The sequence below is a fragment of the Oncorhynchus nerka genome, linkage group LG27 (genome assembly GCF_034236695.1).
Source record: "Oncorhynchus nerka isolate Pitt River linkage group LG27, Oner_Uvic_2.0, whole genome shotgun sequence".
NCBI classification, from domain to species: Eukaryota; Metazoa; Chordata; class Actinopteri; order Salmoniformes; family Salmonidae; genus Oncorhynchus; species Oncorhynchus nerka.
This window is the reverse complement of record NC_088422.1, coordinates 41,630,106-41,654,460: the sequence shown is the minus strand read 5'-3', so window position 1 is coordinate 41,654,460 and position 24,355 is coordinate 41,630,106. Positions and strand designations below refer to the sequence as shown.

Genomic DNA, 24,355 nt, shown 5'->3' with positions numbered 1-24,355 from the left:
TGATACAGTTTACTGTATGGATATGGAGACATCTTCTAGGTGTCTGACATGTAGTTATCTGACTGTGTCCCGAGTTGGCTCTGGACGAATCCTCTTCAATAGGTGTCCTAGATGTTGAAACCAAGATCTATGTGTGAGATTTAGCTGAAGATTTTCAATTGGCGCAACATTTTCAATTGGCTCTTCTACCTGTTACTCTATTGTCATTTTAGGAAGGTCAATTTCAAGTTTAACAGAAATAAGTGGCTCTCTCATGACTCACCAAAGAGCAGAGGAACCTGAATGAAGGAAGGACTTTTTAAATATATATATTTTTTTTATTTCACCTTTATTTAACCAGGTAGGCTAGTTGAGAACAACTTCTCATTTGCAACTGCGACCTGGCCAAGATAAAGCGTAGCAATTCGACACATACAACAACACTGAGTTACACATGGAATAAACAAAACAAAACAGTCAATAATACAGTAGAACAAAAGAAAACAAAAAGTCTATATACAGTGAGTGCAAATTAGGTAAGTTAAGGAAATAAATAGACCATGGTGGTGAAGTAATTACAATATAGCAATTCAACACTGAAAAGGTAGATCGGCAGAAGATGAATATGCAGGTAGAGATACTGGGGTGCAAAGGAGCAAAATAAATAAATACCAGTATGGGGATGAGGTAGGTAGATGGGCTGTTTACAGATGAGAGTGAATGCAGCAGCAGCAGCAGAGGCACAGCGCTCCAGCAGCTGTAGACTGGTGCTCCATTGCTCATGCAGGGCGGGCGCCACGGGAGGTGCTGCAGGTTGTATTGCCTTGATGGATGCCGGGGCTGCAGCACATTCTTTCACCTTTTCAAAAAAGCGTTTGAGATGTGGCCTGTCAAAAGGCTACGCGGTGCCGAGCCCGAGCGACAGCCCTGCCGCTCACTGCAGCGCTTTAATGTCAGAATCATGAGAGTGTCAGGGGAGCCTCTCTCTCTCTCTCTCTCTCTCTTGCAAAATTTAAATTTAGGCAAGGCAGTCTTCGCTCTGACACATGGTTACTGAGGGGCTGACAACAGATGGAGAAATTGCAGAGAGAGAGAGAGAAAGAGAGAGAGCAATAGACAAAGAGAAAGAGAGAGAGATTCTTGTCTCCCATCTCAGTCTGTCTGAACTTCATTAAAATGGGATCAGAACAGCGGTTTTTCTATCTAGCTATGACAGGGATAAAAGTCAACAAGCACTTAACATCAGTGTCATCTATGTACAGTACTGGATGATGTTAGAAATAATCTGGGTACTTTGTTTCTGCTGCTGACCTTTTGTTCAGTCTGACATAACCTCATATTGAGAGGAGACATGCCCCCCCCCTTCTCTCTCTCTCCCTCCCTCCCTCTCTCTCTTTTTCTCTCTCTCTTTCTCTCTCTCTCTCTCTCTAAGAGCTCATCAACGTGGGGGATATGACCTTAGGTCGGAGGAGAGACTGGATAATTAGATTCAATGACGGGACATTAGTGTGGACATTTATCCTTACCTTGGCCTTTCTTGCCCTCCAAACCATTGCACTCAATTCAGAGAGAGGTTGCAAGCGATTGGGCTATTTGTCATGCCACTGTGTCGTTAGTTTTAACATGACAGCCATTACACTGTCACAGCAGGGCACCAGCTGAACAACTGTATCAGACAGACAGACATAGGATGTGTCCCAAATGGCACCCAATTCCCTTTATAGTGCTATATAACTATGTAGGGAATACGGTACCATTTGGGATGTATCCACGGAGAAATGGTTTGTCACTCTGTTAGTTGCTGATTTGGTGATCCACTGTCGCCGAAGACATCAAAAGGGGCGAGAAACAAAGTGATTGTCTCATTCAGATCTTTGTTGAATCTTGGAGTGAGCTAGTTAGCCTCGGGTTTTTACACCCAAAGCAATGGTGCGTAATAACAAAATACAATCAACAGCTTACATATCACTCAAAGCAGAGCTCTGTCTAATTAGAGCTAAGGTGTGTCCATCATCAAAAACCTCAGTAATGGATGTTATCATTTCAATGTAATTTAATTGTGATCAATACTAAATGTGTGACATTTCAGTGTGGGCATGTCTTTAATTGATTCTTTCCACTTCCCCCACAACAGGAACAGTCATTAGTGAAGTCGATCAGGCGTAGCTTGACAAGCACTGAGCACTGACCCTAGGTTGCATCTCCAATGGCACCCTATTCCCTGTTTAGTGCACTGCTTTTGACCATAGGGCAGTATGTTAGGAAAATGGTGGCATTTGAGATGCATTTCTAGTGTCTCCAACAGACAGCTGTATAGAGCAGTAGTTCCCAAACAGTGAGGCACACTTTTTAAGGAACTCAGTCCGGCTTTAAACTTACTCTTGAAAGTTGTAATAGTAGAATTCAAAAGGAATGCAATTTAGTGCGTCATCAGTTCCTCTTGTCATGTTAGTCATTGCGTACCTTAGTGAGCTATTTGTCAGCTAACGTTTTTTTTCTTTCTTATGTCCATAGATATTGTTTATTGTTGTAATATTTTAGCCACTCAAATATCACATGTTCCCCAATGCTGGAAGGGGGCCCCAAGTGAAAAAGCTTGGGAACCTCTAGTGTAGAGGAAATAGAAGCTGCTGTTAGTTAGTCTGATATCATCCCGTCTAGCTCTCTAATATTTTGATTGACAGCACTGTGAAAGCATGCTGACCAGGTGCCTCATTTATAAACATTGCGCACGCACAAAATATCCCCCAAAACATGCGTGCACCAGTTTTCACGCAAAAGTTGGCGTTTATAAAAAGGTAACTTTACGTGAGAAGTGCTTATCCTCCCGCAAATTTTAGAGGTTGAAGTATTGCATTGAAAGAAGGTTAGTAGCCTAGTAGCCTTGTGCAAATGGGGAATATATGATGACACTCTTATTCATAACAAAATAACTGGTAGCTTAACATAATAATAAGATGCAATCATTTGCCAGTAGTGAGAAGAGTGAAAATCTATCTATTTTATCTTTGCATTCTAAAATAAAATAGAAATAAGCATCTCCTGTGTGGCGCAGTGGTCTAAGGCACTGCATCACTGTGCTTGAGGCATCACTACAGACCCAGCTTCAATCCCAGGTGGTGTCACAGCCGGATGTGACTGGCAGACCCATGAGGCGTCGCACAATTGGCCCAGTATTGTCCGGGTTAGGGAAGGGTTTGGCCGACCGGGATTTCCTTGTCCCATCGCGCTCTAGTGACTCCTTGTGGCAGGCCGGGTGCACGCATGCTGACTTCAATCGCCAGCAGGACTGTGTTTCCTCTGACACATTGGTGTGGCTGGCTTCCAGGTTAAGAGAGCAGTGTGTCAAGAAGCAGTGCATGGCTCTCGACCATTGCCTCTCCTGAGTCCGTAAGGCAAGACTGTAACTACCAACTAGATATCATGAAAAAAGGGGTAAAAGTTTATTTAAAAAAAGGATATATTTAATTTAATTTCCATGATCATTGAAGAATAAATTCCTCATCCTTTTCTGGCTGTGATGGTTTCATACTCCCGAAAGAGACAAATTCTACAACAAATCTACAACAAATTTGGATAGGGTAACATTCGTCCCATCTCCCATTTTATTGGGCCCACTTTAATAGATAGTAAATAGTAAGATAAGCTATTTCAAGTATTTTGCTCTATGCAATCTGATCCGAAGCGCAGTTTACTGGTAGAACAGATGGTTCATCTCTTCCATTGACGTTTGTAGGCTACGTCTGAATACTGTAATGCCAAATCGCTCAAGTAGACAATATTAAATTCATAAACCTATTACAAATATCATAACCATCACAGTATAAATTCCTCACCTTTTTCCTGGCCACGATGAGTTCACATTCGCGAAGTAGCTATACAACAATCATGCGTGTCTTTCATTGAATTGTGCCTATTAGATAGGCTATTATATATTATATATTAATATATTATTATTATATAAGTATACATTGAGTGTACAAACATAAGGAGTTATTTTCTAATTGTATCACAGCTTTCACCGGGATTCACCTGATGAGTCTGTCATGGGAAAGAGCAGGTGTTCCTAATATTTTGTATACTCAGTGCACAGGCCTACTGTATTTTTCATTTTTTTCCCCCAGAGTAGACAATGTTCCCGAATTCGCGGGCAGTGCAGCATATAAAGATCCACAATAATTAGCAAAGACATTTTGATCAAGTTGGCGATTGCTGTTTTGTTTAGATAATTCCAACACTTCCAAATTAAACAGGAAATACGGGTGTTAAATGTCAACATAAAAGGAGAATAATGGGCGTTATTCAGGCGGAGTCATAATGATTGTTCACGCGTGCACAGTTTTACGACAGGTCTGATTTATTAACAGGAAACATGCTTATGTATGGCGCGCGCCAAGTTTATGCATTTCAATATTTGTGTGCATGTGCAGTCTTTTCAGAAATGGTACACAGATATTTAGTTTAAAATGTATGCAACTTTTATAAATGAGGGCCCAGGTCTTTTCAATAGAACTATTGATTCCTTAAAGGACTGTCTCCGGTGGGATAGAATAGTTCACGTATACATAATTAATAGCATTTGTGGTGGGACGTGGAACGTACATGTACTTGAACATGGTTTCCATAGTTACAAAGTACAATCATTTCAAATGAAACAAGTAGTTAGCTAATACATGACACCTGTCTAAATCCCGCTAAAAACAAAAGAGCATTTGAGAAATATGTTTATATATGTTCATTAATCGAGTGTATCTGTGTTTGTGTGTTTTTAATTCCAGGTCTGAAACGTAGCTATACCTGTGAAGTCTGCAGTGTCACACTCAACTCTGTGGCACAGTACCATGCACATCTGCAGGGCTCAAAGCACCAAAACAAGTGAGTTTTCTACTCTGTGTACCGCAGCTAAACAGAAGATTTCACACTGTGTATACTCCTTGTCTGATGATGAGTGGCCAGCAATGTACAGTACCGGTGAAAAGCTTGAACACGCCTACTACTCATTCCAGGGTTTTTCTTTATTTTTTTACTATTTTCTGCATTGTAAAATAATAGTGAAGACATCAAAACTATGAAATAACACATATGAATCATGTACTCACCAGAAAAGTGTTAAACAAATCCAAATATATTTGAGATTCTTCAAAATAGACGCTATTTGCCTTGATGACAGCTTTGCACACGCTTGGCATTCTCTCAACCAGCTTCATGATGTAGTCACCTGAAATGCATTTCAATTAACAGGTGTGCCTTGTTAAAAGTTCATTTGTGGAATTTCTTTCCTTCTTAATGCGCTTGAGCCAATTTGTGACAAGGTAGGGATTGTATTCAAATTGGGTTGATAGCCCAATTTGGTAAAATACCATATTATGGCAAGAACAGCTCAAATAAGCAAAGAGAAATGACTGTCCATCATTACTTTACGACATGAAGGTCAGTCAATGTGGAACATTTCAAGAACTTTGAACGTTTCTTCAAGTGCAGTCACATAAACCATATGATGAAACTGTCTCTCATGAGGACTGCCAGATGAAAGGAAGACCCAGAGTTACCTCTGCTGCAGAGGATAAGTTTATTAGAGTTACCAGCCTCAGAAGTTGCTGCTCAAATAAATGCTTCACAGATTTCAAGTCACATACACATCTCAACATCAACTGTTCAGAGGAGACTGTGTGAATCAGGCCTTCATGGACAAATTGCTGCAAAGAAACCACTACTAAAGGACACTAATAAGAAGAAGAGACTTGCTTGGGCCAAGAAACATGAACAATGAACATTAGACCAGTGGAAATCTGTCAAATCAAACTTTATTTGTCACATGTGCCAAATACAACAGGTCGTAGACCTTACCGTGAAATGCTTACTTACATGCCCCTAACCAACAATGCAGTTCAAGAAAGAGTTAACAAAATAATTACCAAATAAAGTAAAGTAAAAAATAATAAAAAGTAACACAATAAAATAACAGTAATGAGGCTATATACAGGGGGTACAGGTTAGTTGAGGTCATTTGTAAATGTAGGTAGGGGTAAAGTGACTATGCATAGACAATAAACAGTGAGTAGCAGCAGAGTAAAAACAAATGGGGGGGGGGGGTTGTCAATGTAAATAGTCTGGGTGGCCATTTGATTAATTGTTCAGCAGTCTTATGGCTTAGGGGTAGAAGCTGTTAAGGAGCCTTTTGGTCCTAGACTTGGTGCTCCGGTAGCACAGGGAACAGTCTATGACTTGGGTGACTGGAATCTTTGACAATTGTTGGGCTTTCCTCTGACACCACCTAGTATATACACTGGCAAGAAAAAGTATGTGAACCCTTTGGAATTAACTGGATTTCTGCATAAATTGGTCATAAAATAAAACAAACACAGTCTGCTGATACTAATAACACACAAACAATTATACGTTTTTTTTATATGGCAGGGCAGCTCTAATCAACATCTCCAATCTCGTCTCATTGATTGGTCTCCAGGTTAGCTGTCTCCTGACTCCAATTAGCTTTTGGAAAAGTCATTAGCCTAGGGGTTCACATACTTTTTCCAACCTACACTGTGAATGTTTAAATGATGTATTCAATATAGTCAAGAAAAATACAATAATTTGTGTTCTTAGTTTAAACACACTGTGTTTGTCTATTGTTGTGACTAAGATGAAGATCAGATCAAATTTCATGACAAATTTATGCTGAAATCCAGGTAATTCCCAAGGGTTCACTTACTTTTTCTTGTCACTCTAGGTCCTGGATGGCAGGATGCTTAGCCCCAGTGATGTACTGGGCCGGTCAGATGCAGAACAGTTGCCATATGCAACCAGATGCTATCGATGATGCAGCTGTAGAACTTTTTGAGGATCTGGGGACACATGCAAAATCTTTTCAGTCTCCTGAGGGGGAAAAGGTGTTGTTGTGCCCTCCACTACAACCCCGTCGATGAGAATGGGGTCCTGTTTGGCCTGCGTTTTCCTTAAGACCATGATCATCTCCTTTGTCTTGCTCACATTGAGGGAGAGGTTGTTGTCCTGGCACCACACTGCCAGGTCTCTGACCTCCTCCCTATAGGCTGTCTCGTCATTTTCGGTGATCAGGCCTACCACTGTTGTGTGGTCAGCAAGTTTAATGAAGGTGTTGGAGACGTGTTTGGCCACTCAGTATTGTGTGAACAGGTAGTACAGGAAGGGACTAAGCACGTACCCCTGAGGGGCCCCAGTGTTGAGGATCAGCGTGGCAGACGTGTTGTTGGCCTCCCTTACCACCTGGGGGTGGCCCGTCAGGAAGTCCAGGATCCAGTTGCAGAGGGAGGTGTTTAGTCCCAGGGTCCTTCATTTATTGATGAGCTCCATTGGCACTATGGTGTTGAAATCTGAGCTGTAGTCAATGAACAGCATTCTCACATAGGTGTTCCTTTTGTCCAGGTGGGAAAGGGCAGTGTGGAGTGCGATTGAGATTGCATCATCTGTGGATCTGTTGGGGTGGTATGCAAATTGGAGTTGGTCTAGGGTATCCGGGATGATGCTGTTGATGTGAGCTTTGACCTGCCTTTCAAAGCACTTCATGGCTACCGACGTGAGTGCTACGGGTCGGTAATCATTTAAGCACATGGACTATGGTAGTCTGTTTGAAACGTGTAGGTATTACAGACTCAGCCAGGGAGAGGTTGAAAATGTCAGTAAAGACACTTGCCAGTTGGTCCGCACATGCTTTGAGGAAACATCCTGAAATCCGTCTGGCCCCACGGCTTTGTGAATGTTGACCTGTTTAAAGGTCTTGCTCGGCTACTGAGAGCATTGTCATGCAGTCGTCTGGAACAGCTGGTGTTTTCATGCATGCTTTGGTGTTGCTTGCCTCGAAGCGAGCATAACAGGCATTTAGCTCATCTGGAAGGCTCGCGTCACTGGGCAGCTCACGGCTTGGTTTCCCTTTGTAGACCATAATAGTTTTCAAGCCCTGCCACATCCGATGAGTGTCAGAGCAGTTGTAGTAGTAATTACTTAAAAATCATACAATGTGATTTTCTGGATTTTTGTTTCAGATTCCGTCTCTCACAGTTGAAGTGTACCTATGATAAAAAAAATTACAGACCTCTACATGCTTTGTAAGTAGGAAAACCTGCAAAATCGGCAGTGTATCAAATACTTGTTCTCCCCACTGTATTTCAGTTTTTATTGTCCCGTTGGTCGGATTGTCTTTATTGTATGTCATCCATTTTGTTTTCCAATGATTGCATGTTGGCCAATGGAACGTATGGTAGTGGAGGTTTACCCACTCGGCTACGAATTCTCAGAAGGCAGCCTGACCTCTGCTCCCTTTTTCTCTGTCTTTTCTACGTGGAAATGACAGGGATTTGGGCCCGTTCCCGAGAAAGCAGTATATCCTTTGTGTCTGACTCATTACAGAACAAATCTTTGTCCAGTTCGAGGTGAGTAATCGCTGTTCTGATGTACAGAAGTTATTTCCGGTCATAAGAGATTGTAGCAGCAACATCATGTACAAAATAAATATCACAAAAAAAATTAACAAAATAGCACAGTTGGTTAGGAGCCCGTAAAACGGCAGCCATCCCTTCCGACTTCATTCTTCCTTTGGTCTGATGAGTCCGAATTAGAGATTTTTGGTTCCCATCGCCGTGTCTTTGTGAGATGTAGGTGAATGTATGATCTCTGCATGTGTGGTTCCCGCTGTGAAGCATGGAGGAGGAGGTGTGATGTGTGGGGGTGCTTTGCTGGTGACACTGTCAGTGATTTATTTAGAATTCAAGGCACACTCAACCAGCATGGCTACCACAGCATTTTGCAGCGATACGCCATCCCATCTGGTTTGCACTTGTTTGTCCCCCTATCATTTGTTTTTCAACAGGACAATGACCCAACACACCTCCAGGCTGTGTAAGGCTATTTGACCAAGAATGAGAGTGATGGAGTGCTGCATCAGATGACCTGGCCTCCACAATCACCCAACCTCAACCCAATTGAGATGGTTTGGGATGAGTTGGACTGCAAAGGGAAGGAAAAGCATCCAACAAATGCTCAGCATATGTGGGAACTCCTTCAAGACCGTTGGAAAAGCGTTCCAGGTGAAGCTGGTTGAGAGAATACCAAAAGTGTGCAAAGCTGTCATCAAAGCAAAGGGTGGTTTGATTTGTTTAACACTTTTTTGGTTACTACATGATTCAATATGTGTTATTTCGTAGTTTTGATGTCTTCACTACAACATAGAAAATAGTAAAACTAAGGTAAAACCCTTGAATGAGTAGGTGTGTCCAAACTTTTGACTGGTACTGTAAATTATACTCCGTTTGGTTTAGGAATATGTGCTATGCCACTGAAAATCAATTGGCACTTTCAGCCATAGCCATAGCTAGAATAGATAGAATGTATGCAGCTATAGATGATGTGAGAGATTTTGAAGACTGAGTAAGCAAAATATTAGATAGAGGGGGAGTCCCTCTTCTGGCTTCGGGCGTCTTTGTATCTTTTTCCACTTAAGTTCAGACTTATTGAAAGCAATTAGTTTTTGAGTAGGAAAAACGATTCTAATTGAGACATTTTTTCACTTCTTTCACATTGCTGCTGCTAATTGGTGGCCAATGCCGTGGTGCCTGCAGGAGTGGCACCCAGATTCAACAAGCGCTTGCTGTACTGTAAACACAAACAAACACCCAGAGCCCGGGCTAGCTCAATCAGGCTGTGATCATCAGAGAGAACAAACAACTAGCGCTAATGCACAACTAAAATGCACACATACACACACACACACACACAAACAAACAACCATCTAAGTCAAACATCTACCGCTAATACACAACTAAAATGCACACACACTTACACAACTATCTAACTCAAACAACTGGCAATTATACACAACCAACACACACAACTAACACCAAGGGTGTTTCTCAAAATGCGTACTACCGTGCTCCGAGCACACAAATTGGAGCATGGGAGGGTCAGAGTATTTGTCCAAATCAAAGTATGCAAAATGGAGCACGGAGGGTACTTCTCAAATGTGTACTCCGTTTGTACATATTTTGAAGCATGCATCGATACACGCTTCAATGAAAAGTATGCAAAGAAATATAATGCAACCACGTAAGAAATGACGCAAATTTTCATGAAATCAATGGTTGCCATTATTTTCCTGAAGCGAGAGAAAATACACTCCAACTTCAGAATGAAATGTTGCCTATTCATATCTCATATGTTGCCCGACTACAATATTTTAGTTTGATACATACATTTTGGCATGTTACCTACCTACAATACCCACTGTGGTGTTCGTAGGTCGCAAGCCCAAGGTAAGTCAATAGAGCTAACTGGCTAGCTAGGGCAACCTAGTGGTTAGAGCGTTGGGTCAGTAACCAAAAGGTTGCTGGATCAAATTCCTGAGCTGACAAGGTAAACAAAATCTGTTCCCTTGGTGCCTGAAATGTGGATGTTGATTATGGCAGCCCCCCACGCCTCACTGATTCAGAGGGGTTGGGTTAAATGCTGAAGATGCATTCAGTTGTACAACTGACTAGGTATCCCCCTTCTTTTCTTCTTTTTTTTTACTACTGTTATCTAGCAAGATAGCCACAATGAATAGTTAGCTAGCTACCCACGAATAATTGACATCTACCTTGGATAACATTGGTTTAAGGCCATTTTCTGCCTGTTACCTACATTATTACGATTCACATATAGCTAGAAGTAAAATGTTTGCTTTGTGTATATCTTGTTTTGTTGCCATTGTCCTGGCTGGATGAAAGTTCAGTGAATGGGAAGATGCTGCGTGAGGTAATACAGTCGGGGAGTGCGAGTGCTTCTCCAATGTAATGTTTAATGCGTTCTCCACCTTCTCGTCCTCACAAGGACATACTCAAGAGAACGTCCTCTGAGAATGCACTTGGAGCATTAGAGTGTGGAGCACGGTAGTATGCATATTGAGAAACACCCCAGCTCAAGCAGGTCATTCTAAAACACCAACCAACATCCAGTGTTCAGAGTTAAACACACTGTTTTTGTCCGGAAACAATAGTAGATAGGTAGTTAGGTAGGTCAGAGGATGGGCTGGTTGTGGGCCCAGCACAGCGCAGCCTGGCCCGTAGGTGTGAATTGATGAGCTTTCTGTGGTGCATGTCCTGGAATTAATTCCCCCTGTTGGCCCATCTGCCCGCACGTGTCCACACTCCACAGGGATGCAGACATCAGGAGACGTGACATACCGTTTAACAGCCCTGCACTTTAGTCATGCTTCACCACACTGCCTCATTGGAACTAGTGGCTTTCCACACAGGCAGATCCAACCGCCCACCCCCAGCAGCCCAGAGCAACCTATTTCCTCTCTTTCTCTCAACACACTCTTTGTCACTCTCCCTCTTTCTCACTTCCTCTCTTTCTCTCTCTTTCTCTCACTTCCCCTCTCTCTCGTTCTATCTCTCTTTCTCCAGACCTCAACACCCTCCAGTCAGCCCGGGTGGCTTCACACTGCCTACAGTGTGATGGGTGTATTTAGGTCATTGCTTTTATGCTAGTTTATCCAGATAGAATAAAGACATCTCCTTAGGAATTCTCTCTCTCTCTCTCTCTCTCTCTCTCTCTCTCTCTCTCTCTCTCTCTCTCTCTTCTCTCTCTTCTCTCTCTTCTCTCTCTCTCTCTCCCTCCCTCCCTGTGCGCAGAGGGCAGAGATGTTATTGTTGTGTGTCTCTTGTGTCCTACATCGTAGCTCGACCAAAAATAAGATGCTAGTTAATATGAAAGCATTGGTGCATTTGATGATTTTGATGGTATAGTTCCTTTATTGTGCTTTGATGGTATGACTTTACAGAGAAGGGAGTACAGTGAGCGTGCTTATCAACCGTTTTTCAGTCATTTATCTAAATACCTTTTCCATTTAGCTAGGTTGTCACTAGAAAAAGCGATGCACTGTGAATTGAAGTGAGGCGGAAAAAAATCTATCCAGTTACATATCGGGATATTATATTGTTCTCCGTCATCTTTTTACATTTGTTTTCAGCACTTTTATTTCCATGCCTGATTTGTTATGGCTCTCTCTTGTCCCTCTGTAGCAATCGTGAGACTCACAATAGATATCGTATTGGCACCTACTGTAAGTCTCGTGATAATATTGTATCGTGAGGTTCCTGGCAATTCCTAGTGAATTGCATGAAGTCGGGTCAGGTCAGATTGAGTAAAGTTAGGTTACGTAGGGGTCATATTGACCTCCCCACTCTCATCACAAATTGATACCCGCAAGCAAAGATGACTGAACTCTGTGTAGCTAACTTGAACCAAGAAGTCCAAGAACTTCAGTGAGGATATTCAATTTTGAGTGGAGCCATGACCCATTCACGGTGTGCTTACTAATGAGATGTATGATCAATACTAGACTAACAAGCCTGCTACAACAGTACAACAGCCCCTGCTGGAATCCAAAGCGGAAAGTATGCCACAAATTGAGGTCTTCCTTTGATTCACTAACTCAATTTGGCTGTCTGACATGTTTCTCTTTTCTCTGTCCAAGTATTTCTCCCGTTGTCCTGCGCTTCAATTGAGCCAAACAACAGGCGGTGACCCACCACTAACATTGTTCCAACCTAGATCCTATTCAGCCAAGCTGTAAACAGGCTTTTATGTGTTGTGTTCACCTTAACAACAATATCAACATATGAATGTCATGATAGATCGTGGGCACAGGAGGCTGCTTAGTGGAGGACGGCTCATAATTATGACTGGAATGGAGTGAGTGGAGTGGTATCAAACACATGGAAACCACATGGAAACCATCTAACCATTACTATGAGCCCATCCTTCCCAATTAAGGTGCCGCCGGCCACCTGTGATTGTGGGGGCTGTGTAGTTGTTGCTTAGGGCCACAGTCAGAGTCTGTAGTTGTGCGTTAAGAGAACCTGAAATGGTCTTTGCTATGTAATGTTATCCTCCACCGCCAGAGATAGAGATAGAGACGAAGAGAGACCAGTCTGGGAAGCACGAGTCCGGAACACAACATGGCTGTAATAGCGTTGCGAGGCGAGGCGAGACGAGGCGGGGGGGACCGTTGTGGGAGCGAGACCCATCCCTTAGCCCTGTGCTCCTTCGCTGCTCCACTATCAATAGGTCAAGTCAAGCAGACGGCCTCGTTACCATGCCATCACCGATCTCTTGGCACATCATCCATCAACACCCAACCATCAACGCCCAACCACCCCCATTCCCTGCTGCTCGCCTGCACTCTTCCCTGTTCTCTCCCCCTATCTCTCTCCACCATCCCTCGTCACCCCCCCCCCCCCCCCCCCACACGCACTCACGTACTAATAGTATGCAGAAAGACATTAGACGCTGCGTTCTCACACCCAGTACTCACGGATGAGTCTGCGGCGGGTGGGAGGATGAGTCTGGCAGTTTGAACGTTGGTGCAGTGATTTGCTATTGCTGCTCTCGTTTCCCGTGTGGACTCAACCGACCGTCCACAGAAAGAGAGAAAGCTGATTAATATATGATGTGATGGATGGTTCACCTCTCGGGTTTGACACACCAGCCATTCCAACATGTGGCACCAGTCAGACAATTATGTGAAATAAAACAATTATTCAGCCTAGCAATAATCCATACATCTAACTGTATAGGGTGTTTCCCAAATGGGACCAGACTCCCTATGCAGTGCACTACTGTTGAGCAGGGCCCATCTCTTGTCAAAAGTAGTGCACTATATAGGGAATAGGGTGCCCTTTGGGACTCACTGTGCACTGTGCTGTATATCTCTGAGATTCAAGACAATTGGTTGGCCTGCTACTGCAGCTGTGTCAGCCATGCTCACTGCGTGGTGTTTTCACAATGGGAATTCAGATTGTGGAAATAATGACGTTTCAATAATTCATGAGATATACCTCCTTTTAGATTGAGGTTGAAATATTATGAACCTCTTTTTTGTTTGTGTTTCCACTGGGGATTTCCTCTCTGTGCTTGTAATGACATGTATAAAACAGACAGGATTTAGACTTTTGCAGGCGTAGTTTCATCTGGTCTATGTAGATGTCTTTGAGTTGATTAGTGACACAGTATAGCAGACTGACTTGGTGTAGATGTTATGCTTGGGTCGGTATTCCACTGAAGTGACTGTATGTTTTTGTGACAGGGGAAAGGGGTTTACTGTGTGTAGTCTGTGTGTCCTCTGCTATCTAACGTGGCCATAAAACCTAACGCATTCAACAGCTCAAATCCAGCCGTTAAAACTGTCAAACAAAGGCGGCTTGATTTATTCTGTTTATCCTGGTGCCTTGTGCTGTACTGAGCCTGGGACATGAAACAGAATGGAACAGTATGAGAGTGGCAGTGTTTGGGTGTCCTCTCCCACCTGCTTCTCCCTAGTCACACATACTGATACTGCTGCCTTCTCTCTCTCTCTCTTTCCCCATTTCCCCTGTCCCCCGCGGTCACAAAGATCGAGGTGGTGGGTAGGTATGCTTTTATCCAGACCCCCCCCCCCCCTCCAGCACACTTGCTACTCAGTGTACTCACACACCCCACACTTCCCTGGTGACAGACCACCGTGTCTGACATCTCTTTGAATTCTACCTCTCCTCCATTCCTCCTCTTTCTTTGCACTGTGACGACCAATTTACCACCAGTATCACGTCCCACTTTCCAAACAAACACAATCATCACTGTTTTGTCATTTCTGATCCTCTGTTCACAAAGGAAACCTTTATTCCCTTGTCTTAGAAAATAAAAATGATTCATTCACACTCAAGAACAGTGCAAAAAGAAAAAAGGCTTTTTTTATATACATATATATATATAACAATAGAGGCCTTATATTATTTTTGGCAGAATATTAGCTTTTTTCCTATATCCGATCTATGATGGGAAAAGTTGCTTTCGCAGAGAACAAACAACCCCAAGTTATAACAGACTAATATTAGTCTTCTTTACAGTCTCAGCTTGGCATTATTAACATCAGTCAAGGCCACCATTCTCAATACAAAGGTAATGTCACGCAGACATATAGAACTGTAGGATGTGTGAAAGGCAGTTATGTGTGTTTGTACATGAAAGGTCAATTTTTTTCTCTAGGAAACTTCAATTTCAGCCTTCTATTTATGGGGCGACATGAAAATACAGTATCATAGACTTTGATGGATTAATTGAGAGGCACCCTTACTCTGCCCCCCTCTCTCTCTCTCTCTCTCTCTCTCTCTCTCTCTCTCTCTCTCTCTCTCTCTCCCCCTCTTACTGCTGTCCCCCCTCTCTCTCTCTCCCCTCTTACTGCTGCCCCCCTCTCTCTCTCTCTCCCCTCTTACTGCTGTCCCCCCCTCTCTTTCTCTCTCTCTCTCTCCCCCTCTTACTGCTGCCCCCAACCCTTTCTCTCTCTCTCTCTCTCTCCCCCTCTTACTGCTGCCAACAACCCTTTCTCTCTCTCTCTCTCGCTCTCCCTCCCTCCCTCCCTCCCTCCCTCCCTCCCTCCCTTAAGGGGCTTTATTGGCATGTCAAACATATATTTACATTGCCAAAGCAAGTGAAATAGATAATAAACAATAGAAAATGAACAGTAAGCATTACACTCACTCTCTCTCTCCCCCTCTCTTACTGCTGCCCCAAACCCTTCTCCCACTCTCTCTCTCTCCCCCCTCTCTCTCTCTTGCATGACAGTCAGTCAGTAGAGGATTGCCCAGAGAGGAACACATCCCCATGAGACACAATGATGCGTGCCACAAATCCCCAAACACTTAGAGTCACATTGTCAGACTGAAAGACCTGCTCCTCAAATCCTTCACGCAAACATTCATAAGAGCTATAGCAGCAGCACATGCATATTTACAGTTACTTCAGAAAGTATTCATACCCCTTGACGTATTCCACATTTTGTTGTGTTACAGACTGATTTAAAAAATAAATCTCACCCATCTACACACAATACCCCATAATGACAAATTGTTTTTTAGAAATGTTTGCACATTTATTGAAAATGAAGTACAGACATAGTACAGCAATCTTCAAGTCTTTCCACAGATTTTCAATGGGATTCAAGTCTGGGCTTTGGCTGGGCCACTCAAGGACTTTCACATTATTGTTCTGAATCCATTCCAGAGTTGCTTTGGCTGTATGCTTGGGGTCACTGTCCCGTTGGAACGTAAGTATTTGTCCCAGTCTAAGGTTGTTTGCACTCTGAAGCAGGTTCATTCATCAATGATTTGCCTCTATATGGCTCCATTCATTGTTCCCTGTATGCTTTCCAGTCTCCCAGTCCTTGCCGCTAAAAAGCAACCAATTTAGCATGTTGCTATCACCACCATGCTTCACGGTAGGGATGGTGTCCAGACATAGTGCTTTGCATTTTGGCCAAAGGTTTCAATTTTAGTCTCATCAGACCACAGAATATTTGTGCCTTATGCTCTCAGAGTCTTTCAGGTGCCTTTTTGAAAATTCAAGGCCCAGATTGGTGAATTTCTGTAGAGACTGTTGTCCTTCTGGCAGGTTCTTCCAGCTCAGCCAAGGAACTCTGTAGTTCTGTCAGAGTGGTCATTGGGTTCTTGGTTACCTCCCTGACCAAGGTCTTTCTTGACCGGTTGCTTAGTTTGGTCGGCCAGCTCTAGGCAGAGTCTCGGTAGTACCATATTTTGATCATTTCCCAATGATGGAGACCACTGTGTTCTTGGAAACTTTAAACACTCTAGAAATTGGTTCATACCCTTCCCCAGAAATATGGTTCATCACAATTCTATCTCGAGATCTACGGACAGTTCCTTGGACTTCATGGTATAGCTTCTACTCTGACATGCACTGTCAACTGTGGGACCTAATATAGACAGGCGTGTTTCTTTCTAAATCCTGTCCGAACAATTGAATTGGCCACAGGTGGATCCATATCAAGTTGTAGTGACATCTCAAGGATGACCAATGGAAATTGGATGCACCTGAGCTCAATTTGGAGTGTCATAGCAAAGTGGTGTGAATACTTGTCTAAATGAGATATTTCCGTATTTAATTTTGAATACATTTGCTAACATTTCTAAAAACCAAGTTTTTGCTTCGTCATTTCAAGGTATTGTCTGTAGATGGCAAAAGAACCACAACAATTTCATCCATTTTAAATTCAGGCTGTAACGCGACAACATGTGGAATAAGTGAAGGGGTATGAATACTTCCTGAAGGCACTGTGTAAGCTTGCATGTGTCTTCAAAGCGGAAAACGCTCCTTAATCAGGCTTGACATTCCATCTCATTAAAATGCAAGAGCATTTCAGTCTGTTCAAAGGTTTACAGGCTAGGAATGTGAATCTGCTGGTTGCAGGCATTAGACATCATTGCAGAAATATGTTGAGACTGACAGTGCAACTGCAGAGTATTTGCAGAACTGATAAAATAGGGTGGGTGAAAATATGAGCAGTAGGCTATTTATTTGGACCGGGGCAGACAACAGACCCTGTCTCAATGGCAGCATAAACGACCATATGGACAGTCCTGGAGAGAACACTTTACCAACATAAATCTGGCAACCGTATCGAACTGCTGCTTAGCAGCTGCAGAAATGCCTGGAGGGGTGGCAGAGGCAATTGATGGCCGTCTGAGGATGAGGCTGCTGACTGCTTCCAGCACTGGGAAGTAGAGTAGTGACTTTGGGTTGTTTTTTATGAAGGTGTTGGAATGCTAAAATATTGACCAACTACAATGCATTGTGTGCCGGAGCAGAAAACAGCTTGAGCGCCAGCGGGAAGAGGAAGAGGAGGAGGAGGGGAGGTTATTTCCAAACCCATCTTTCTCCAGTGATCATCCCCTGTGTGATGGCTTCATGATTTATAATCATGCTCAGTGGGGGCTCCGCTGAGGCCCTCTCGCTTGGCACTGCCCGTTGTTGGTGAGATGCACCGATTAGAAGCTCAGTGGAGGGAGGTTTAGAAACTGCTTTACAGCTCTGTAAAAGTTAGATATCAACGAGCAGGCGGGGGCAGCTTGAGGGCATACCATCAAACAGGAGAGATTGAAGTACAAAGCATGAAAGAGGCAAAGCCACAGAGACAGTCAACAGTCCAAACGGCGGCCACTCGACTCTTATGATTCAGCCTCATTTCCTCATTGACTTCCTAATTAATTCCCAATGCACACTGAGAAGGAGATAGCTAGGGGCCCAGTATTTGCTGCAGAATAGACACATGGTCTATCCCAAATGAGATCGGTCTATACCAGCTCACCTGCTAATCCAAGCTGACATTCTTTCTCTCCACGCTTTACCATAAATTGACCAGAGGGGAAACACATTAAGAACTTGTGTGTGATGTTCAATGCAGACATCTTATGGGTCTACCATCTAAAAGGGAGGATATGGAATATTTATTTTACAGCATTTAGTATGATGTAACTTGCCAGTGTACTGTACAAATCTGGAGGACTGATGCAGTTTTGTAGACTGAAATTGTTTTGGACGGGCAACTTGTTCTTCTATATAGCAACAAAACCAGGAGTATCATAAGCTGCAACATAGTAAGAAGAAGGGAGGCATTTTATCACGGGGGGGATTAACTTCAAAGGGACTGAGAATGTCCATGTGAAATATAGGCATGAAGATAAATAATGCATGGTTAATGCCTCCACCAGAGTAATGTGCTGACAGAATTTGTCACACACTTTAGGAATACATAAGTTGTGTGTTCGCCACCACGCGGTTAAGGTCACTGCACTCAGATGGTGTGGTTTCTGTTTGCCATTGCACCCAGCGAAACTATGTAACTTGCACTCGCTTCACGGTAAATTCATTATGAGGCAGTTTGCCTTGAGAGGGAAAATAGGGGAGGCTTGATATTGCTCCTGGAAAATGTAATTTTCCTGTCTCTGACTGACTTGAAGGATGTGGTAGTGGAGAGGGGGGTTAAGATCGAATGGAGGGCTGGAAGCTGTGCAGATAGTCTCACTGCACTCCTAAAAGCTTTTCCTGCTGTCAGTTTTGGGAGGATGCATCTTTAAAAGCTGTCATTCTGATGGAGAGGACAGCAGTCAGCAGCAGCTCCATCAGCAGGTGGCTTAGACACACTATGTGTTTTTTTTGGAGGGCAGTAGGTGACTCTATAGTAGGTGTTGCCACTAACAACACGGGACCCTTTTCAGACCCATCACAGAGTGGCCTTTCTTGGCTGGGCTTCTGTCAACGACTTACAGAACTGTGATCAAATCACCTGAAATTGGTTTTCATCTAAAATGTCAGAGTGGTTCTTGGATAAGGTTGTCTCCTACGGGGACTGTATAGTTTTACATTGAGACTTGGTTGGATTGTGTTCTCTTGATTTACTCAGCTGGTTACTGTTTACTTCTATCTCTGAGACCCATCTGCTTTCAGTACACTATCAGTCTAATTATTGTACTCTGTAATTATGTAGTTAATTAGACCAATTGAACTATGCTCCATTAGTACTGAGTCCAAAGAGAAGAGAAACTATAATATCTGAACATTGGTTGAAAAATAAATACGTACCTGCACAGTGTTTGATGCACACATTGTTTATTGAGTGCAACGTTGGGTTTTATACCAAAAACGAACACATTTAACTCTCTGGATGTGTATGCACTGTGTTTGAACTGAACAGCAAATTCAAATTTCTCATGTGACATCATTTAGCCTACAAAATCACGGCTGCATGTTTTCACTTGTGGAATTATGAAAAACTGATCCGGAAGATGTTGTAGTTAGTCAGGTTTTAAAGTGATGTAAAATAGGTGGATGAGCCGCATTCATACGAGTGAAACTCCGTCAATCAAGAGAACCCCTCTAATGAAAACAAAATGCTACATACGCCTGGCCTTTGAGTGGAATACATTCAGATCTGCTGGCGTGCTGAGAATATGTTCATTTTCCTCTGTTTGGTGGAACTGTTTTCTGTCTCCAAAGAGAGACCTTTCAATGCTGCTTTATTTCTCACCTCTCATCCGTTTCAATCCCCCGCCTCCCCTCTGCTTGTATTATTGTGTGTGTGTGTGTGTGCGTGTGTGTGTGTGTGCGCGCGCGCGCCTGTGTCTGCACGTGCCTGTGTCTACATCTGCTCTGCATGCCAGTGTTCGGGTACATGCACTTGTGTGTGTGTGAGGGTGCTGATGTGTGTGGGTGCTTCAGTGTGCGTGTGTGGACTAAGGCCTATGCAGGTCTGATACATTAGCCTTTTATGGTGGAATTATTCCGAACTAATGTGACTGGATGGGGCCTGCTCTACTGCTGCTGCTCTAGTCCTCTAGAGAATCATTCAGCAGGATGTTCATTTTACACTGTTTACTCCCTCTGCTACGTTTACCTGGAGTCAACATAGAGACCCCTAAATGCAAGTCAGGGAATCGATTAATTGAACAAATAATGCTTGCACATTAACTACTGTCTAACATACAGTGCAAGAGCCAATGAGGGTTAAGAAAACTGTTTTAGAAACTGTTTTAGTAATCTATTGGCTCAAAATAAGCAATAGGTTACACCTGCACATTAACTACTGTTCCCATAAATGACACCTAACTGTGTATCGTTCTCTGTATATTACCTTGGTGGAATCTAATCTACATCTACACACACACACCAAAAGTGTCCAAAACATCATCAGACCTTCACTGCATTAACGACGGCAGTTACAACGCGTGTGCTTACGTTATGTTAGTAAAATAGCCATGTTTTGGCACTCTCGCAGCCACGCTGTAACACACACACTCCTCCTTTTTTCTTCTGTAAGACTATCTATAGCACGTCTGACTATTAGATGTGAATTGGTTGTCATGTTTTGAGAACAGTCATCCCTGTATTAAGTGAGGGGACCGTCAGTATAATTGATCCAAGACCGGGAGAGAACTGGGAGAGGCGTCTCCGACGGTGATTGTGTGATGACAAACCATTTAGATAAGACCTTCAGTCGATGTGGCGATGTCCTGGACATGCTATAAAAACCTGGCTTCCCGCACCTCTTCAATCACAACAGAAAGGGGATTAGATGTTGGCCACTCTAAGTGTCATTATCAAGCTCCGGGTGCTTTGTTGAGCACATGACAAACTAGAGCATAAAGTCATGCGGTACGTGAAGTATAGGAGACAGAAATGAGAAAGCGTAGCGAGGAAGGTTTTATGTTCAGTCCAGAGAAGCCAAGGCTGTTTTGACCTCCTTATACTTTGACTGCCCTCTTCTCCTGGTTGTTCTGTAGATGGTCTCCTTATTGTTGATATGTTATTATTGATCTTATCAGGATCATTTCATCTTCACTGCTGGCTTATTTGATTGGTTGAGATATATTTGACTTTTTACCTTTGCATAACAATAACATCTCTCTCCCTCCTCTCTCTCCACTCCCTCTCTCTCTCCCACCCGCTCTCTTTCTCTCCCCCTCTCTCTATCCCCACTCTTTCTTTTCTCTCTCTCTCTCTCTCTCTCTCTCTCTCTCTCTCGTTCTTTCTCTTGCAGCCTGAAGAATCAGATATGTGTCCAGTGAATCTTGAAGAACAAAACAAACCATTTGATTGATGTCAGACAAGCTGTGTTCAGCTTGCCCCAATTTTTCTGCCTCTGCCCTGCTTTCTCTCTCTACCACACAAACACACACATACACACACACACACACACACACACACACACACACACACACTCTATCTTTGTCTCTCTCCGTTGCCCTGCTAGCATACAATAGGAGAGCAAGTTTTTTTTTATGCCTCAGCTCCACAGCATCTGTCTCACCTGTCAACTTAAGGCTTCTGCAGAACTCTTGTCGTTTTGGCCATGTGATAATCAACATTCCACAGATTCTGCATTTCACACCAACAGATTCTCAGTACTTTTAAAGACGATGGTCGACGAGAATAAATGTGGATCCAGCAAAGGGGCAGTCCCCTCAATGCATGAAGAAATGAACGACCTGCAACTTCATGCTAACTATGCTTTTGCTTTAGTTGTAAGTGGTTAGAGAGAGGAAGACTCTCAATGGCATTTTGGCTTGAGTAATAAAGTGTTTTTTGTAATTTATTTACCTGAAATAGAATATGTATAAGAGAACTGATATATAAGTAGTGTATTGTTTTTTAAATCTTATTTATGAGTCATTTATTTTATTTTTTAAATGTATTTTGCCCTCAGACTGTTTTTTTCCCTTTAGAATAATGTATAATAATATAATAATGTGTGGGTCTATGCTATATATTCCCATCTAATCTCACAGTAACATAATATCCCTGGTGGACAAGTTGGCAATAATAATGACAGTTTGTACAATGTCATTGAACATAATGGCATGGTGCACAAGTTGCTTTATATATAATACAGTAAAAGGTTTTCATAATGTTTACAATTTGAATCTGAACTGATTTATCTGCAGCTCTAGTAGTCCTAAATAGGGGATCTACAGGTAACTGCCAAAATAAAGGAAACACAATAAGGTATATTGAAAGCAGGTGTATTGAAAGCAGATGCTTCCAAACAGATGTGGTTCATTGGTTAATTAAGCAATTAAAATCCCGTCATGCTTAGGGTCATAATATAAAATGCCTAGTTGCCCATTATTTTGGACTAATTAACCCAGGAACCACAGTGACTTTGAAAGAGGGGTCTCAAAGGAGCATAGGGGGTTTAAAGGTGCGTGTGTCAGTCACCAGATCTCATCCCAATTGAACACGTATGGGAGATGATGGAATTTCTCATGGAGTTGTAGAATCTATGCCAAGGCACATTAAAGCTGTTCTGGCAGCTCGTGGTGGCCCAACACCCCATTAAAACACTATGTTGGCGTTTCCTTTATTTTGGCAGTTACCTGTACGTTGTCAGTGTTCCAGGTATAAACATGTGTTCTCTGTTCCTCCATGCGGTTTGAGGTTCAAATGTGGTCTTCGTCTCAGGGAGGTCCCATTGATTACTATTGTCCAGATGTATGATTCAGATTCATGATTCAACAAAACTGTTCAAAAAATGTGTTCACTGAATTCATTCCAATAGAGCCTTTTAGAATGTGTTAGTATTACATCCAATTACAGTCGATTTGAATCAAACCATGTTATTCTGTAATGGTGTAAAACATTGCTGTTATGATGATGATGATGTCTTATTCAGAAATTGAGAGTATTTAAAAAGCAATCCAACTTTAATATACAACCTTATCTCAACCTTCTGTAGCAACTCTTTCATTCTAATAGTTATAAGAACATTAAAGCTATGTTATGACAGTGGTTGGTGTTGCCATACATTTTACTTAACCAGAGTTTGGTGGTTAAAGAGAACTACTAAGCAGGTGTTCTAGTTTGAATTTCTATTTGTTCTTACTGTTGTAGATGAAGCAGTTTATTTGTCATTGGGAAAGCAGATGTATCTGTATACAGACATAAGAGTTACTTATTATCCTGCCAGTACAGTGCAGTCAGTGTCTGTCGACAGCAAAAACGTGTTTGATCAATAGCCTTGATAAATGTGTTAAAAGGGATTTTTGTGTGCTAATTTATAAATAACTGATCTGTTTGTTTTGAAATGAGCAATGTCTGGAATTGTTAAACCAATTGAAACCAACCCTTCTCCTACCTTTTTAATTTGTTTTAGAAGACTTCAGCCATTTTGGATTTACTGCTTACACATAAAAAAAACACACCTAAGCATTTTCATGCGTCTTAGAGAGATGGAGTGAGAAATTCTAAAACATACGACAAATCTTCCTGAACTGAACACCAACTGAAGCTGGCTCAACTCAGAGCCATCCGCCTTGTGAGATGCCACAGGCAACAACAAAAAAATACAATAATGTATAAAGTGTTTTTAATATTACAAACAACTTAAGATGTGCATGAATGATTTACTAATTAATGAAACTATCCTTCTCAGATCCACTGAATTTCTTTGCTCAGACCAAGTCATAACGTTGCATTCTGCCCAACTTTGCATTGGATCTGGTGTCTCTCCCTCGATCTCCAGAGGAACTCCATGTCTCATACACCCCTACTCCCTTTGTGCTCTCTCTAGGTTATGTACTCTACGGTGTCTGAAAAACAATAAAAGACACTTGCAACTATACTATACCACCTGTCCAGTCGTGTTGCTTTGTTCTGTCTTATGTTTTCCTCCGAGCTGGCATTCTCATCCCCAAAGTCAACATGCCCAATTTCTCAATGGAAAGTCAATTGTTCCATTGAGTCCTGGTCAAGATACAAAGATTACCAGACTATTTCTGTTCTCCAAGTGTTCCCCTGCTGTCTTTCCATATACAGTACCAGACAAAAGTTTGGACACACCTAATCATTCAAGGGTTTTTCTACCTTGTAGAATAATAGTGAAGACGTCAAAACTTTGAAATAACACAAATGGAATCAAGTAGTAACCAAAAATGGGTTAAACAAATCAAAATATATTTTAGATGTTAGATTCTTCAAAGTAGCCACCCTTGGCCTTGATGACAGCTTTGCAAACTCTTGGCATTCTCTCAATCAG

The 24,355-nt window shown here is 42.4% G+C and overlaps 1 protein-coding gene across 2 annotated transcripts in view; it reads left to right on the top strand.

Annotated features, from left to right (window-relative positions):
* Positions 1-23,946, top strand: part of zmat4a (zinc finger, matrin-type 4a) — a 149,694-nt gene extending 125,748 nt beyond the window's left edge. The window contains exons 6-8 of one of the 2 annotated variants that reach the window (XM_065011686.1): positions 4,758-4,854; positions 6,710-9,041; positions 21,362-23,946. In XM_065011686.1, coding sequence (XP_064867758.1) covers positions 4,758-4,854; positions 6,710-6,905 — 293 coding nt within the window. In that variant the 3' untranslated portion in view covers positions 6,906-9,041; positions 21,362-23,946. The remainder of the gene's footprint in view (positions 1-4,757; positions 4,855-6,709; positions 9,042-21,361) is intronic. The other variant, XM_029638237.2, reaches the window with a different exon arrangement.
* The last annotated feature ends 409 nt before the right edge of the window (positions 23,947-24,355 follow it).